Raw genomic sequence first — 19,595 nt, forward strand, 5'->3', positions numbered from 1 at the left:
AGCTGTTGATCACGTGACTCTTTTTAAAAAGAAAAGTTATTTCTTGTTAGTTTTAATTGTGACACATTTGGCGGTCAATTAGTTCAGATGGCTGGTTTATTATGCAGAGTGATGCTAGCGGCATAAGTTTGATTCCTGCACCAGTTGAGGTTACCATGAAGGACTCTTGTTCTCAACCTCTATCCTCTCCTGAGGCATGCTGACCCTCCGGTTAAAGCACCACCAGTTGGTTCTTTTTTTCTCTCTCTCTCTCTGTCTTTGTCTCCTCTGCCCCCCCTCTCTCTATCTCTCTTTCTCTCTGTCTCCTGTCTATCTCCCCTCTGTGTGTGTGTGTGTGTGTGTGTGTCTCTCTCTCTCTCTCTCCTCCCTCCCCCCCCACTCCTCTCCCCTCTCTCTCTCGCTCTCTGTAATGAGAGAGCGGCGCTATGGTCCACGAGGACTATGATGACCTTCATATATTACTAATTTGCTATCAAGTACGATCAAATACAAATATCTTCAGAATACTACCTAAATAATATTGAATTTGTTGAGCCTAGCAACGATGTTTGCTGTTTAATAATGAAATATTATAACATGGTTAATGACAAAAAGTTTGTGATCCTTGACACTCTACTCAGTTCAGCATAATTATAAAGCCTTTATTTGATTCCTTCAATGATACAGTTGTGACTACAAGTTTAGATGATTTATGCAAGACAACACTTTCATGGTTGGATCAGTACTGTTCCCTACCAGTTCTTCGACCAAGTAAGTCAATTATAATAAGGTTGAAGTAAATCATCTCTTAATTTCAGGGTTTCAAATTTTCCTTCTTTAAATACAAAAGCAGATAAAAGTCATATAAATATTTTATTCATGGAAGCACAAGTTGTATAAAGTAGCGCTAAATTGTGTGTTAAAAATTTAATCTGGAATGTTAAAAAATAAAATAATTAAATTGATTGGACATAATTTACAGAGCATTAACAAGTAGAAGTTCTTTAAGTCCAAAAATACATGTAGTCAAGATGGGGTTGACTATTCAAATAAGACTTACGGACATGAAAGCTGGTAATACAGATCTTTGGAAAGAATAGGGCGGTAATGTAAGGATGAATTGTAGGAATATTTGTAGGCAGACTTCCCACGACATTAATAGAACAGAATATCAGTCAGTGAAAAGAGCAAGGGTAAAACTGAGGGACCACAAAGGAATATGTCATCAGCCACAGAGCAAATGAGCTGTTCAATGAGTATAAAAATTTTCCTGAGGCTCAAAGCATGACTTTGTGACTCATCAGTCATGTCTAGTAATCTTGTTGAATTGTTTTGAGGAGATGATGGCTTTGAATTTCTGTCATAGTTACTCCTAGGTTTACTCCTGCTGCAGCCAAAATTAATTATGGTGCAAGAATTTTGTGTGAGCTCTCTACTGATCGCCTGACAGGTGTAATGTGCTTATATTAATATGAAAATCAGCAAAGCAAGTTGCTGAAACAGCATGGTGATACAGTGATGGGAGACATTATCTTATTTCCATATAAACTGAAAGAGTAGCTCAAAAAGAAGAGGTTTAGAATTTCTGAAATGTATTCAGGAGTTTCCTGCAGCAATCGGTTTTAGAATTGTCAAGGGGATAAGGCTGTATTAAATTTAGTAATCAGTAGCAAACCGGGCTATTTAATAATCTAACAGTGATGTAAATTTTGTGTCGGTCACATAATTTGAATTTGATGTTTTGTTTACTGCATTCTTTGATGTCTTATGACAATAGCACACCCTTGCAAAAGCCACAATCTCCACCTTGTGTGTTTGAATATTGTTGATCAACGGACAGGTAAAATATTGTATTAAATTGAAAGAGACACTTTCTCAAATGCATGAAAGGTAAAAATCCACCAGATGAGAAAACTTTTTAAAAAAAAACAAAATAAAGGAATATGTTATGCTAAAAGGGAACAAGCATCAATGTTTGCAAAAGATATAAAAACTAACTGTTGAGGATTTTAGAAGTATGTTGAGAAAAAAAGAGGGGTGAAGGGCAATATGGGCTTAATAAGGATATAATGTTGGGTATAACCCGCATGCTGTAATGGATAATAAATGTTGTTTTTCACAGTAGTAACATTGAGAAAATGAATAAAATATATACCCAGATCACATGGTTTATACCCTAGGATAATAATAAAATGTGGAAATTTGCAGATGTTTTCTTAAACTTCTTAGATTTGAGATTTTTGAATTACAGAATTGGAAGTACGACACAGGTACAAGAGAGAAACAAGGTAACTTTAGATAGTTTAACATCCAGCTTGGGGAAATCACTGGAATATATCATCAGCCACAGAGCAAATGAGCTGTTCAATGAGTATAAAAATTTTCCTGAGGCTCAAAGCATGACTTTGTGACTCATCAGTCATGTCTAGTAATCTTGTTGAATTGTTTTGAGGAGATGATGGCTTTGAATTTCTGTCATAGTTACTCCTAGGTTTACTCCTGCTGCAGCCAAAATTAATTATGTTGCCTCAAACTTCATGGAATTTTCAGCATATGTTATGAGCTACAGTACAGTATTTCCAGGTTTCTTTTGGTCATCAATTGCTCCTTCTGTCTGAATGCATCTCCAGTCGTATAACATGCATTTTACACTGAGTCATCTGCTTCAATACAATTTCATAGACAAATATACTTTTTCTGGTGGTTTATTGCAATAGAGGCATAGAGATCCTACAGTGTGGAAGTTGGTTATTCGGCCTTTCAAGTCCACACCAAGCCTGTGAGGATAATCCCATCCAGACTCACCACCTTACCCTACCCCTGTAACCTGCCATTCCCATGGCTACTCCACCTAGCCTGCACATTCCTGGACACTATGGGGCAATTTAGCATGGCCAATCCACCTAACTTACACATCTTTGGACTGTGGAAGGAAACCAGAGCACGCAGACGAAGCCCACACAGACATGGGGAGAACAAGCAAACTCCACACAGATAGTCGTCTGAGGCTGGTGTCAAACCTGGGTCCCTGGTGCTGTGAGACAGCAGTGCTATTCACTGAGCCACTGTGCTGGCCCAATAACTTAAGTGATTTTTACTGTGTTCACAAGTGAAGATGCAATTTGAAATACAGGGATGAATAAATTCTGGAGGAAGATTAACAGCAGTGCTTAACTTATTTACAACTTCCATGGAATGAGGGGACATGTCCATATTCACAAGTACAGAAAAATATTCTGTAATCTAGCCTGACTGCATTAGTAATATCATTATGGCAACAAAATAATTGTTTTCTCCCAGATCAGGCAGCTTGACAGACGTCAGACAAATGTCGTAAACTAGCTTTGGATCTTTTTCTAATTCACCAAGGAGCTGTGTTTGCGGCTGTGCAGATCAGAAACTCTTGAAAACCTTTTCCATGATGTATTTGATTCCACCCCAGTGCTATTTTTAACACACATGGTTTTTATCCCAATGGATTGTCTGGTCAGGTTCTGTTGGTTCAGCCAAGCCGGTTCACCCTCAAACTGAGCAAGCCGAATGCACTTTCACCGAAAATGACTTTCCATTTGTGGTCTTGATCCACTCATTAAAGCCCCTATAATCTGAGTAGCAACAGAACTGTCAAATCTGGAGTTGGAAGAGTCAGGATCAAAACACTTGTTGGTGAATTGAACTATATTTTCTATATTTTTGAATGCAAAGTAGGCTCTATAATTGAAAAACTCCATCAGTTGCAGGATCTTAGAGTTGATGTGCCCAGTATACTGCCTAATGGTTGAATGAGTTGAAGTTTAAATTTTCAGACTTGAAGGAGATAAATATTTGGTGTCGGGTTTTGAACTTCTGTTGTAACCTCAGTTGTATTTTGTGATTTAGACTAATTTAACATTTGGACATCTTTCCTAAAGATCTCATTAAAAGTTCAGCTTATTTTGAGTCAGCAGAATAGATATTAGAGAGGACATATGTTTGAGTTTAACTTCTAGGTTGCATCCATAGCGAAATGAATGAAATTTTTGTGACTTTGTGACATGATCAATTGTTTGGTAAGTAAGAGAAAGAATATCAAGATAAGTGAATGTTGTCTGATAGGTAACATAGGATGCATGCTGAGCTTTAGCTTTTCACTATATATCAATGACTTGGATGGAAGTAACCAAGTTAGAAAATGCATAAATCATGGACTTGGGAGTAAAAGGTTACAAAGGGACATGAGTTAAGTGATTCTATGAAGCTGGTAGATGGAGATTAGTATGGAGTCTATTAGTATGGAGTCATCTGCTTCAAATCCAAGAAAGAAAAAATGAAATACAGAACTTAAAACATTGGTTAAATAGGGACGCTAAGTCAAAGCTTTTTGTTTTGCACTCATCAGGACTAGAACACAAAATTTTAAAAGGGAGCCTAATTTATTCAGCACAAGAACAGAGTTCCGCTTAGTTGGATCTTGGTTGACATGAAGATGCAGTGGGAATTGATGATTGTCCGTCTTAGCTGATTAAACTCAGATCAGGCAAGTAGACCATAATAGTTTAGAATGTTGCCATGGAAATACAGCAGGATTGACAGTTTCCATAATCCTTTCCTCAAAGTAAATGGACAAATTAACTTTTGTCTCCAAAGAACAGTGTCCTGTGTGTGAATATATGTAACTTGTTGCACACCCTAATGAATCACACTGTGATCCTGACTGATGATCTTAAATTGATTTCCACTGTAATTCTTAGCATCAACTGGAGTATTTAGAATCTAATAGCAGAACAATATGTGATGGTAGACAGTATTCTGAAATCTGCTATCACAGGCTGATTGAGAATGATTGACATGCTGCCTGCAGCCAGTGATCTCACAAATGCGTAATATGCTTGTATGTTTCAGTGCTAGTGTAATGCCAATTACTGTTGGACCAAATCAAAAGGATCCTTTTGTCCGCAGGAAGTAGGAACAGGAGAGATTTCTGGTCAGGAATGTGACGGGAAAAATTGGAGCCTCTATCGTTACTCTCCATTAAGCCCAGGCTCCAATATTAATATAAAGGTGTATGTCACCACAGCAACTCAAACTCCTTGGGGCGGGTCAGTTGATTAAGGCCAGGCGTGAATCAGATTGTTTTGAACAGCATGGAGTTAAATATACTTTCCGGCTGATGTGTGTTCAGGATCTCTCTTTTTGTTCTGTTTGTGATGGAGATCATGTCACAGAGTTATAGAGTTTTGCAGCATGGAAACAGATCTTTCGGTCCAACTATTCCATGCAGACCATGTTCCCAAACTAAATTAGTCCCACCTATCTACATTTGTCCCATATCCTTCCAAACCATTCCTATTCATGTACTTCTCCAAATGGTTTTTAAACATTGTAACTATACCTGCATCCACAACTTCCTCTGTCAGTTCATTGCACACACGAACCACTCTGTGTAAAAAAGTTTTCCGTCTTGTCCTTTTTGAATCTTTCTCTACTCACCTTAAACATTTGCCCCCTGGTTTTGTACTCCTTCACCTTAGGGGAAAGATCTTTGCTATTCACCTGATCAATACCCCTCATGATCTTATAAGGTTTGTAAGGTCACTCATCAACCTCCTACACTCCAGTGAAAAAAGTTCCCAGAGTATCAGCCTTTTTTTAATAACTTAAACCCACCATCCCTGGTGAATCTTTTCTGAACCCTCTCAGATTTGATAATATCCTTCCTATAACAAATCGACCAGAACTGCACACAGTACTCCAGAAGACACATCAGCAATGTCCTGTATGACCTCAACATGATGTCCTAACCCCTATACTCAATGGTCTGAGCAATGAAGGCAAGCATGCTAAATGCCTTCTTAACTACCCTGTCTACCTATGTTGCAAATTTTAAATGTCGCTGTGGGTCAGACTTGCCTCAAGGCAGACAACTCCAGAAGAAAGGGGATTTTATGAAAAGGTTACAGAAAACCTATTGTATTGTAAGGCTTGTATACGTGGGGACACAGACTTCACATTTGATCAATGCTCTTCAGAAATGAAATCAAGGAATACATTTTTAATATAAAGGATAGAGAAAATTGAAATTCATTTTGCACATCAGCTAAAGTTGATGGATCATGTAGAATTTTCAAGACTTTGAGATTAGCAGATCTTTATTAGGTAAGGATATTCAGGATGTGGAACAAAAGAAAACTAACAGAGTTGTCTCACAAATAAACTATGATGTATTTGAATGTTCAAACAGCCTTTAAGGCCTGGTGGCCTACTTCTGTTTTGATGCAGGGAGTGCTCCTTAGTCATGCACATGAGAGTTGAAAAATTATTTCATGCTGAACCAGTGCAGGTAGTGGAGAGAGATTATTTCAGTAGCCAGGAGGCCTTCCAGGCAAATTTTGAAAAGGCATAGATAGCTGTGGCAAACAATGCCAGCAGGCTAACCCTCAGCATAAGAAATTTTAAGACAATAGTGGTCAAAGTTAGTGAACATACCTTAATGCAAAATCCCATCAACTAATCTATTAATCTTAAACTCTGTTCCGTGTGCAACATACTCAGATATCAACAATGTCCGTCAGTCATGATTTGTAGCTTCGCCGCATCCTCAACATTTGACACTGCTGCACAGGCCCATAGCTTCACTTCACTCTAAATTGGTATTTTCTTCAAACTTGGTATTTTCTTCAAACTTGGTAACCACATCATTCTTATATATTGCACAGCCTTCACAGCTAGATCTCCTTTCCTCTTTCAGGACAATGTGGTGCATAACTGGTGCCAAGCTGCATATTCTTATCTTGTGAAAGACATCTTGGGGGCCATGATTGGAATATTGATGACCGAGCCTTTGGCCACTAGCACTGTTGAAATAGTTGAAAATGATGGTAATAGTAACTTCCACCTAATATTTCTCATAACTTGCTTTCCTGTTATCCCGCTATCTCTTCTTATTGAAACACCCCAGTTGATATAAGCATACACACTTCTTCCCATACCTCCACCCTCATGGCAATGCTACCCTCGTGCCTTTCCCCTTTCAGATTCCCATGAAGTATTACTTGGCCACACAGTGATAGCAAGAAATGGAAGAGCAGGAAGATAATGAGGAAGCAGAAACACCATTGCTCACTTTTCTCATTCATAGCCACCAGCTCAGATACTGACAGGATCTGCATATGAAGGGACACCAGGCTTCAGAGGCCTGCAACCAGGCAGCGAACAAGGATAATACAGGTGCTAGTTTGCCGGAGAGACACATTACACTGAAGCATAATCAGATGAGGCTATAAGTGGAGTTCCTACAAATGAAAACCTGATAAGTATGCATAACGACATGCTTGTTAAATTGGTTTATCTCTGTCAGGTCTCTGTCAAGAGATGGTGACATAGTGCTAATATCACTAGGCTAGCAACCCAGTCATGGATCAGTGGTGCTGGAAGAGCACAGCAATTCAGGCAGCATCCGAGGACAGGCAAAATCGACGTTTCGGGCAAAAGCCCTTCATCAGGAATAAAAGCTTTTATTCCTGATGAAGGGCTTTTGCCCGAAACGTCGATTTTGTCTGTCCTCGGATGCTGCCTGAATTGCTGTGCTCTTCCAGCACCACTGATCCAGAATCTGGTTTCCAGCATCTGCAGTCATTGTTTTTACCTAGCAACCCAGTCACCCAGGGTAATGCTCTGGAGACAGGGCTAATCTGTTGGGATTATCCCAAATTAATTAGTGAGTTTATAGGCTCACTAATACATCATTATTCAAGACATAAGAATCTAAACGTAACAAAGGTGATGCACACAATTGTTGTAGGGTTTTATTCTTAATATAGATTGCAAACATCAAGTTGGAATAGTATATAGTGTAAGTTAATGGAATGCATCAAAGACAATTTCCTAGAATGATAGGTCATCAAACCAACCATGCAACATGCTATTTACTCTTCTTTAATGAGGTTTAATCAGTAAACTCTTAGTAGGAAATCGCCTGGGAAAGAATGATCATAGGTTTAGGATGATAGGGGAAAGATATAAAAGAGACCTAAGGGGCAACTTTTTCACGCAGTGGGTAGTACGTTTATGGAATGAGCTGCCAGAGGAAGTGGTGGAGGCTGGTACAATTGCAACATTTAAAAGGCCTTTGGATGGGTATATGAATAGGAAGGGTTGGGAGGGATTTGGGCCAGGTGCTGGCTGGTGGGACTAGATTGGGTTGGGATATCTGGTCAGCATGGACGGGTTGGACCAAAGGGTTCTTTTTCAATATAGGTTGGATTTGAAATCAAAAGAAATAACTTGAGAGGTCATCTTATCTGATTCACTCTTTATCGTATTGTGTAATATGAGCAGTACAAGAATGCTAATAACTACCCACGTCAATTAGTAAACCACAGAATTTAGATTTCGGCAGGATTGCACCAGTTTTGCTAGGGGAGATATTTCTGTTAACATCAGTGTGTTTTTGTTAAAATATGAACAGATTGGTGTGATTATGAGAATGACTGTTACTTTCTGCTTCAGTAGGTTGTATGCCTCCAAAGTGGCACAGCAATTTATACAATGAGGGATGTTGTCAGAATGTGTGGTTTTTCTCTTTCTCCACTTTTTATCGCTGTCAACATGCCCTTTGACAGTCAATAATCTTTTTTTTCCTGCATTGGAAATCTTGAATTGAATCGATATTTTCGTATCTGATTGAACGTTATATCTTGATGAATCATCAACCTAATACCAGTTTTTTTTTTGTTTGTTTCAGTGGTACTGAGCACGCTCCGTAAACTTAGTACTACTACATCCATTTTATCAGATCCATCATTGATGCCTGAACAAGCAACGCAAGCAGTAAACCGGATCAGTAACATCAGTGGAGATTCATAGCATCAACTTGTGTTGCAGTGGCATTTCCGATGACATGAGAGTCTCATGGTTGGAGATAACCGTCCTGGTATAAAAGCATAAGTAATATGCTATTTTCCCTCTTTCTGTCTGTGACTTTTGCACTTTAAAGAAAATGGAAAGCTGTGATCTGGATATTTGAGCAACCTAAACTGAATGGCTGGGTCTTAAATGTTTGTCCTTCAGTAAGCCTTCTGATTTTAAGGGTAAACCCAATAATTAACACCAAATGATTAGTTTGAAAGTTATGGCAACCTGTATCTATGAATATCAGTGTCTGGATGCCATGTCTCTAGTTTGATGCATTTCAGTTCATTTTTGGCTCAAGTAGTACTTGTTCATTTCTGCTGTACTAGCAGCATCAATACAGTGCACAACCCCATAATGTTAACCCAGGGATGGGAAGAGAGCAGATTGATGGTATTAAGATTGTTGCTAATGTATGCACGCTCCTTTTTGCATTATTCTTTGTGAAGCATGAGCATTTATTATTTACTCAAGGTATTTCCTTTGCTCCAAAATTTCTGTTTGCTTCCCAAGTTTGGAGTACAATTATTTAGTTTATCTTCAAACCTGAAAGGTACATTTCCTCTCAGTTGATTTTGTTTTTTTTTAAAGAAACTAGCATGTTTACCAGGACACATCTTCCAAAAGAAAAATCAGAAGGTTTATCCCGAGTAATTCAACATTCTTGATCAGTGCATTTCTTTGAACAAGAAAATAGTTAAACTCAGGTACACATAAGCTGCAAGCTCTGTGCACAGCAATAAAACATTGTTGTTGGTGGCTTATGAAAGCCTAAGTTATACAGTCTGTATGTTTTGTAAATTGCTATTAAATCAAAATGTAATGAATTTAACGCGAGTCACCTTAAAGGAAATATGTTTTTGAATATTTACGATAATCTTTCTTCAACTCTAATGCCTCAATACAACCCTTTGATTACTCCTCCAACTCCTTCCTGAGGAAACTGCAGACTTTGTTAAAAGAACCAAAGAAAATACTTAAGTGGTGGAAAAGCAAGTGTTTTTGCATTTAAGCTATGTTCTGGTTCACCAGTGAACAGGTATAAATAATGTTAAACAGATAATGTGTTACTAGTAGAAAGGTGCTCATTTTTCTCACATCAGTGCATAGAATCCCCTTCATTGTGTTATTGGAAAAAAAAGCCAAATCCATTCATTAGAAAAGTTTGAATGTTCCTTGAGGAAAATAAAATCTTCATTTTAAAGAATAAGTTATGTTTTTGTAATGATGTGGCAGAAACCTTAATTGTGATGTGGTTATATTGGATTAGACATTGGAAACAAAGTGGTGGTTACATGCTCAAACTAGATTATGTATGCAATTTTGTGCAAAATCTGAAACTTGATTGGTGTACATAATTGTTTTAGGGTTTCTGATCTTATCTACACATTTTCTATTTAGAACCATGATGTATTAAAGCTTCATTTATATTTTATTAAATAAACTAGAAGCCAATTCTTATTTTCGACTTTCATTTTGGTGGTCATCTGATTAAGACCATGTAAACATACAGTGGGGCAGTGTACACAAACAAATTTCTTGCTTTTTAAAAAAAAAAGCTTCCCTGTGCACTCCAGATGGTTTGTATAAATAAATGTACCAAGTGCAAAATTAAAGCCATAATCAGATCAGCCATGCTCTTATTGAAAGGTGAAAGCAGACTGAAAAGACTGAATGAACTACTCCTGCACCTATTGTTGCTTATTGTGGCATTGAGTTCATAGATCAGGAAGATCTCCGAGGTTGCAGAAGTGACAGATAACTAACTAATTAGTACATTAGCCACAGTAGGCATTAGAAATCACGGGTTAGGAACATGCCTAAATGCCATCATTATATAGTGAGTAGGTTGAGTAAGGATCAGAATCGTTTGGTTCTGATGTTACCACTGGCATTCTGCGAGTAACAAAGTCTGAGGCCCATACTTGGATAAAGTGCCAAAGAGTTAACAGCACCTGAGGAACTCGATCAAGTGCCTTTTAGAGGAAATGAGAATATTAAATTTGGTCATGAAATGTGGTACAGTGCTAGCTGATGAACTGAACATTATTTAAACTTGGTTTCCTGTGCTATTTAAAAAAATTCAATTTGGTCTATTTCATCTGTACTGGATATTGAAAGAGTTATGCAATTAGATCCACTCCCCTACTCTTTCCATTTATCCCTACAATATTTCCCTTTCCAGTCCTGTTCCACTTTCTTTTAAAATGTGCTATTTAAATCTGTTTCCAACCTTTCAGTAGTACATCACAGTTTGCTCTGTAAAAAGATCAACTTCACGTGCTGCTGGTTCTTTTGCTAATTGCATTATATGTTTGTGTCCTAGTTACCAATAGAGCTGCTATTGTAAACTTTTTTCTTTATTTACTGTATCAAAACCCTTTATGGTTTTGAAAATGACTGTCAACTTTCCCTTAAGACTGTCAACTTTCCCTTAACCTTGTAGAGCAGTCAGTAATTACTGCCATTTATATATACATCTTTGGAATGTAGTAAAATGACTGAGGATGCCAAATGTAATGGAGCATTACCAAACAGTAGGTTACATAAGGAAATATTTAGATATATTAAAAGGAGACAAATAGTAGAATTGAGAGAAAATTCTAGAGGGAGCCAAAATTATGGCTTCCAATTATGCAGTAACAAAAATCCATGATTTGCAAACGACTAGAATTGGAAGAGCACCACCACATAGCCCTAATATCTGTTCTCTCCATTTAACCAAATACAGGTAGACAACCCTTTATCCGAAATCTGAAAAGCTCCAAAATCTGAAAGTTTCGTTGTGAAGTTTTTTTCTCATGAACAAGGTTGTTTGGAGAGCAAACAGTTAACCCAACTCCACACCCACTCGATGCATGTCACTCAAATGCGACGTTAGTGGGGGGGGGCCTTGGCCTGGCACTGGCAGGCCTCAATTCAGTTTCAGGGCCATTTTGCTCAGTGTGTCTGCTGTTTGGTAAGATTTTTTAAAAATTCACCATCAAACTGTCACCTTTTCTGAAATTCAAAAAATTCTGAATTCCGAAAACCAGTTGGTCCCAAGCATTTTGGATAAAGGATTGTGCACCTGTACTTTCAGTCCCTGTTTAATTCTGATAGATTTTCTCTGCATCCTGTCCAAGACTTTGATGTCTTTCCTAATATATGGCATTGGACATAATATCATTGTAGACCCTCGTAAACATTTCGCACTTCGAAAAAAAAATACTGTAGATACTGTAAATCAGAGATTAAGAACAAAAAATGTTGGCAGTATTCAACAGATTGTGTAGAACCTGTGGGAAAGAAGAAAATTTAACCACCTGGGTCAATGTTTTCCATTTTGGGAAGAAGTCATTAAAGGTGTTGCCAGTTTTAAGCAAGTAATGATCGAGAAGATGTGGAGGAAAAAGCAAAAGGCACGGTCCTGTGATGGGAAAAGGCAAGAGAGATTAAATAACTAGATGGAAGGATAAATGGAGGTGGTAATCGGATAGAGAAACAAAATGTGAGTCCGGAGGAAGTATAAATGGGCATGACAAAATCATTACCTTATTCTGCTGTCCAAAAAATAGGCAGTGACTATAATCCAAAATTGTTGAACCAAAGGTTCATGTACTTTGCACCATCATTCCTGTTGTCATTTATTCTCTCTTGCCTTCCATTCAATCACAGGCCTTCCCTTCTATTTTACCTCCCTCCCCCATCTCTCTTGCTTAAAACCTGCACCTACCTATTTCTACAGATTTTCTTTTCACAGATACTGCTTGACTAACGCAATATTTCCAGCTTTTTCTTTTTATTCTTTGCTTTTGTGTTCTTTACCGCTATTTGTAAAGACAGTGATTTTTCATGTCGTTCCAAATGGTCTCAACTTCCGCAGCCACCTTCAAAGATATGTGTACCTACATCCAGTCTGGCCCTTTTGCTCCGGTACCCATTGTTCAGTTTAGTTATTGCCTCTGCGCACTTTTCCCACCATTACATACTTCATTGCACTAAATTTAATCTGCCATGTGTCTGCCCATTTCATCAGTCTGTCAATATCCTCTTTAAGTCCTACTACCCTCTTTGTTGTCTGCATTTCCGAGTTTCATGTCCTCGTCTTGTACACCCAAGTCCAAGTTATTACTAGTCCCAACACTGACTCCACTCCACACTTTCTTCTGGTCCAGAAAAAAACCTGCGTACCACTGCTTTCATGTAAGTACTGCCCCTTCTAAGGATGACTTTTTCAAAAAACTTTCATAGATTTATCAGTGGAGGCAGAAGCCACAAAACTGCAGCCTTTAGAAAATTCATCGAATTCTATAATATTCAACAAACAAGCTTGTCATAAATTGAAGGTGACTGTTGGTGATGTGAGTATTTGTTTCATTAGTATAAGTAAGTGACATTTCTATCAAAGCTACTGTAATACTTTATGAAGAAAGCACCTTTAAGGAAAACAAAATGTCTTGCTCTTTATGGCAGATTCCAGCCATTCTCCTACTCTGGAAAAGAACCCGTCAGAAATCATATATACAGAAGTTGAAACATCCCACTTTGGTGTTAAATTAGATGTTCTTATGAGTTTAAGTGCCTGCCATCTGTTTTTACATCTGTACAAGACTTCTAAAATTAAATTATGGTGTTACATAGACTGTTGTTACAGCAAAGATACGTCAGTATTTCTATTCCAACACTCCTGATATCCAACCCTGCCCTGTATTCTCAGTACCAATGGAATGTAGGACTGAACAATAATGGGAATGGATTGCTGCTTGTTAATTAGGTTCAAATAAGTTGGTTGGGAAGGAGGTAGGGATATGTAATATTACATTTAGTAAATTAAGTTGGTATTAAATAAAAGATTGGAGTTTGGTTTCCTACTTCACCATCTGTCTTCAGGATGGAGTAACATGGTTTGTCAGAAACTAAGGAAATTTTGATTTGGTTAGAAAATTGTAATCGGAGTTACGTTCGTGAAAAAAGGGCTGAAAGCATATATGAATTGTAAGAACATGATTACCCACCGATGTTCTCTGAATGACTACAAGATATGGTCAGACTTCAAAAGTCTGTCTTTCAGAATGTATTGTGGACTTTAACAGATAGTAAAACAGAATGTGCAAATTCAATTTGGAGATTGTTGATTTAATATTTGCATTTAAATTGTTGGATTGTGCTAAAATCTCTCACACAGGTTCCTGGTCTTAACTGTTGCTTTTTAAATAAAAATCTGTGGATGCAGTCATTTCTAGCAGCTCTGATGATGCAAAAGGGACTTTCTGCAATGTCCACAAAGGATGATTGTGACGTTTGGAGATCAGTCAGATATGAGGCATAAGTGTCAGTACATCAGAAGTGGTACAAGTAAAAGGACTAGAAACAAAGATGTTTTCTTTCTTTTTTTAAAACTGACCTGTCAGACAATGGAATTGGAGTAGCAGTATCAGATTCATAATCTCCAGGAATACCCAGGATTCAGTTAACAGGTACTGAAGGTGTGACTCAAAATATCATTGTGGAATGGAATACCAAAAACAGAATAGCAGAGTTTTCGAAGTAAAACATGACACACCAACTTTGGAAGTTGAGATGATGGTGATCAGTCTGAAGGAATTGCTCTTCAGAGGAAGTTTTAGCCCAGTAAATAGTGTATTAGTTGCAGAACTATTGTGCTGTGTTAGATAGTGTTACGCTGTTGGATGGAACATATTGATTAAACATGCTTAGGATTGAAGTAAAGGCAAAGATTATGAAAGTTCTATTTGTTTCAGTTTCGGAGATGACAAAACATTGAAGTCACTGAAAAGGATAATTATTTCAGAAAACATTGCTGAAGTTAGCCATTGTATGAGTAGGGATGTATTCTACAGTAAGTTACCTTACTGCTGAGCAAGGCTTGCCTGAAAAAAATAGGTGAAAGTGGACATAGCAGATGCTGGAGACAGGAAGATCGATGTTTTGGGAAAAAGCCCTTCATCAGGAATGATGATGAAGGGCTTTTACCTGAAACATTGATTTTCCTGCTCCTCGGATGCTGCCTGACCTGCTGTGCTTTTTCTAGCACCAGACCCTTGCCTGAAAAAATCTCAAGTGAAACCAAAATATGGAACACGATAAAACAATTTTTTTGGCGAATCAGTAAATCTGGGACTTATCCAATCTGGGCTTTATTGCATCTCTGAAACACAGCCTGATATTTCTAATCAGAATTTTAGATCAACGTTAATAGCGTCAGGTTATTAAAAAGTTGCAAGAAAAATCAAGTTGATTTAAAGTTACACACACCATTTATTCATCCTTGTTAGAGTCAAACTCCTGCTTAAGGATGTGAATGTGATTGAAAGTGAGTGTTGCAAGCTTGTTGAAGAAGTTAATGAAAAATGTAACTTCTAAAGAATATCTGAAGGCACAGCAATTTTCCATTGCGAGTCTTTGGTTCTCACACATATTAATGAAATAGAAGCCATGGATTTAAAGATGTTGGACAAAAACATTAATATTTTATGTTTTGAAGGTGTCGCAGGTTGATCTGCTCTATTCACAGTAATGCGTGGTCAATACAAAAGGGAGATATAATCCTGGTAAAATGAATTGGGACTTTATTGGAAACATTGTCTAAGTTTCTGACTGTCGAAGGGGACAATTTAGTAATGGTAAGAGACATACACAAATATCAAACTTCTGATCTTTCAACAGTGAACTCTGAAAGAAATCAGATAATGGTCAGGGAGATACACCAATGTACTTTAGCTGATGAACTAAATGGCAAGTTAAGAACTGCTTTGATGTTGACAGTCCATGTGGAATATTTGTGTCACATGCTGACAGCTGTTGTCCTCATCAATTGATCTGTGAGAGGAGTCCCAAAATAACTTCTATATTGCTAGAAAGAAGAGATGACAATCAGTTCATCTTTCCTGTGCGCTTGAATACTTTACATGCAGGAGGAAGGATACGCAGCAAAGTGAAAGTCTTTGAGAAGGTTTGTGAGCTGTAAAGCATCTTACAAGGCTGTCCAAGATAAACTTTAATCCTGGAGATTTTGTATACTTAAGAGGGTCATAGAGAGTGGAAAGATGCAGTGAAAGTGGAAGGGTGTGGTTTCTGAAAGTGATTCTTCAATGTGGTAGTCAAATTATTAAGGTGCATTTCATCCTGGTTAACAAGGCTGATTACAAACAGCCATAAATCTGAGCAATTAATAGAAAGCAATGGTTAGGTAGTAATTACACATGCCTATTTTACAGTTATGAGGAACAGTTCAGTAGATCAGGGTCCAGATTACATTAGACAGAATGATGCAGATACACAAAACTGGACCGTCATGTGCAACTATTCAGACTGGATACTTGAGGAATGTACATACCTGAATGGAAAGTTGCAGCGATTGTAGCAAGAGAAAGCTATCGGCAAGTTCATATACTGGCTAAATATGCTAGAAGATGGATAAGAGGTAAGATCAATGGATTGGCAAAATGTGGTGAAACAATGGAAAGCAAGAAACCGGGTACAAATTCTCAAAGTGGAACCAGAATGACTTACATAAGGAAACTATTGTGTAATGGCATTATAGAGGGAGAGTGCCTCTAGTGTATGTTCAGAAAGCCATAGAAGGGTAAATAGAGATTGTAGCTTGACTAGAATAGAACTAGAGCTACAGAACATGTGGGAATACTACTAAAACTAGAAGCTTGGACAGAGTGTTGTCAGGAGAAATGCCAGACGGGATCACAAGCCTCATCCATAGATGAATATGTATGGAAAATGTCCTTCCAAATTGGACATTTAAGATTAAAACAAGTCTGGTGGCTCAGGATTTTAAAGAGGCAGTGATCAAGATGTTCAAGGGCTCTGCACCACATCAGGAAAAGTGACCTTGAATATTTTATTAGCTATTTTTGTCATGTGTTTATGGAAAAGTATGTTGATTGACATACAGATGCACTTCTGAAAGGACAAATATTTCATAGGGAATTGTTTTTGAAATCAACTGAAGAGGTGGGAGGTATAAAATGGAAGCTGTGGAAATCACACAAATGCATTTATGGATTGAATTTAAATTTGTCTTACTAAAGCAGATCCAGCAATGTGCCACAGATAAACTTTCAGACATGTTTAATGTCAATAAATGGCAATAAGTTTCTGAGTGGTTCTGTGGTATTTGAGCAATTATTATAGCTATGTTTAAAGTCAATTTTAACATTGGAAATCAGGCTTTGGGAAACTTTATAGGTTTAGACATTAAGCAGAATAAGTTGGAATTAACCTTGAGACAACAGCCTTAAGCTTATTTGCATCTTGATAAATTCTGCTGGGTCATCACAGAAAGGTGGCTTTGTATCTAAAGAAGAAAATTGTTAGCTTGTTTGCACAGTTCAGTTGGCTGTGCAGCCAGTTTTGATGTGTTGGAACTAAGTAATATAATGAAATACACTATAATTGAGGATGTTTTAAGGGCAATTAGAAGAGTTAAAAATTAAATATGGAGAAATGCGTACTCCAGTTTCCATTATTGGGGTGCCCAAAGGACATGAAATCTCACGCTATCTTCCAGGTGATTTTTGTATATGCAGCTGAGTTTATAACTGATAGGTGAAAATAGAAAATATTATTTCTTGGTGTGGGAAAGTAAGAAAATAAAGAGTAGCTTCACTGGGAAGCACTGACTCTTGTAGAAGCAAGAGATATGGAGTTCTACTTATCAAACAGTTTAAGGGAAATACAGTACAAGGGATATTGAGAATTGCTTATCCATTGACTATTATATAGATGATCAAAAATGTATACTCAGCAAAAAGTGTGATTGATCTTATTGGTGAAAGTGAGATGCTGGAAAGAATCTCCAGATAACACTGGTGAACAGTTATTGGATTCTTCACAAAGAAATGCTGATTGAAAAGAGACTGTTGTCAGTCCTAGAAGAGGGGCATCTTTTATTATGGAATGTGTATGGAATTTGTTTTTCGGGAATATTGTTTATTTTCTATGTTTTGCTTTCAAGAAAACAGCTATGACTAAATTGAAGAGAATCTGGTAATGGTATATTCATTTTATGATTGAGTTTAAGGTTACACAGTTGAAGGGCATTAATTAAGTACCTTGAGCACATTGAGACTTCTGAGATACTGGTGTTGATTAGAGAGGATTTAAATGTAATGTAATGTTCTATAAATAAGTTTAAAATGAAGTAAAAGATTGGTGTTTGGTTTCCTACTTTAGAATGAATTAGCATCTTGCGTTTTGAGTTCTAGTTTTGGTCACTTTTACACATGAAAGCATATTCTCCAGATTTTACTCTGTTAAAACCTTCCATAATTTCAAAGACCCTTTATAAAGTCAACCCTTTGCCTTCTCTCTAAAAGAAGAAAGAGTTGCAGGCTGTTCAGCCTTTCCTGCTAGGTAAATTCTCTTCATTTTGTTGTAATGCTTGTTTTTTTTTGCACCTTCTCTGGTGGCTGTACCTGTTTTAGAATATGGAGACTAGAACTGTGCGCAGTAATTTAAGTGAAGTCTATCAAATGGATGATAAAAATTGGGCATGTTTTGCTGCTTTTCACCTCTTCTTCCTAGAAATAAACTTATGATGTATCTTTTTACCTTATCTCCACTTCTAGTGATCTGCAAACCCCAGGTCCATTTTGTTCTGTTACCCTATTTATACTCTTATTATTCAAGCAGTTCATTATCTCTTTATTCTTCCTCCCAAAATGTACCTATCCATATTCATGTCTTCATGTAAACACTGGAATGATTTTCACAAATTTATATTTAAATTGTTTCTTCTAATGGTTTGTATTAAAATATTAGGAATCTCTTGTTTTTCTACTTGTTATTGTGCACTGATTACTTTTGTGGCATTTCCCCATTTTTTTTCCAGAGCAATAAAATGAGTACTTGCCAGATGAATTAAATGAATGTTCTATTTTCCAGGAAATATGAGGCATTTGTGGTCGTACAACTGAAAACTGTGGGGTAGGAAAGAAATTTAGACTGATTGGTGTAGCCAGATCAGAGTGGATGTTAGTCCTGGATATTGAAAAGGCAAAGCAAGAAATAAAGCTGATAGACTATGGGGGATAAACAATGTGGTATAAATCCATGTGCAGAATACTTGTTATTTTATGTGCAGGTGTAAGTCTTTATGTATTTCTCCATTAGTGTACGCTGTTTAGTGTGATACATTTTCAATATCCCATGATCTTTTGCCTTACTAAGTGAGCAAAGCCTTAGAATGTATGGTTTTGGTTCAGTCAGTTAAAATGATATTAAGTATTAATTATCGCCCTTACAACTTTTAAAGAATCTTGACACGATGGCTACGAGAAGTCTTTGAATCCTTCAAACTGCTGTTCTCAACTGTATCTTGTGCAACATTGAATGTATTTTTTATAATAAATACTTTAAAGAACACTTGAGTTTCTTTGTGTCTGATTATCAGCTGTTGTGTGAGGTATCCATGTAAAGGCACAGAGTTTAGGTTAAATGAGTGATTTAACTGGTAGTTTCTGGTCATTCAATTAGCCATCCCAAATTGACTGTAGTTAATTTCCTTCATTGTTATAATAATCAGTGTCAGACATCTAATCATATGCTGGTGAAATTTTATTTTGGTTTTGTATTGGTTACATGAGTCCTGATTTCATTATCTGTTAAATTCTTCTGTGTTTGGAAATCTCATGCTAATAGTATATTTTAATGTGCGAATTTCCCTGACTTTTGTGTACACTATTCATGAAAGGTGACCAAAAGATTTA

At 37.2% G+C, this 19,595-nt stretch overlaps 1 protein-coding gene across 1 annotated transcript in view; it reads left to right on the forward strand.

Moving 5' to 3' along the window:
• LOC122562685 (MLX interacting protein) overlaps positions 1 to 19,251 on the forward strand; it is a 136,236-nt gene extending 116,985 nt beyond the window's left edge. The window contains exons 16-17 of the mRNA XM_043715758.1: positions 621 to 750; positions 8,702 to 19,251. Coding sequence (XP_043571693.1) covers positions 621 to 750; positions 8,702 to 8,823 — 252 coding nt within the window. The 3' untranslated portion in view covers positions 8,824 to 19,251. The remainder of the gene's footprint in view (positions 1 to 620; positions 751 to 8,701) is intronic.
• The last annotated feature ends 344 nt before the right edge of the window (positions 19,252 to 19,595 follow it).

This window comes from Chiloscyllium plagiosum, chromosome 25 (assembly GCF_004010195.1).
Source record: "Chiloscyllium plagiosum isolate BGI_BamShark_2017 chromosome 25, ASM401019v2, whole genome shotgun sequence".
In the NCBI taxonomy this organism is placed as follows: domain Eukaryota; kingdom Metazoa; phylum Chordata; class Chondrichthyes; order Orectolobiformes; family Hemiscylliidae; genus Chiloscyllium; species Chiloscyllium plagiosum.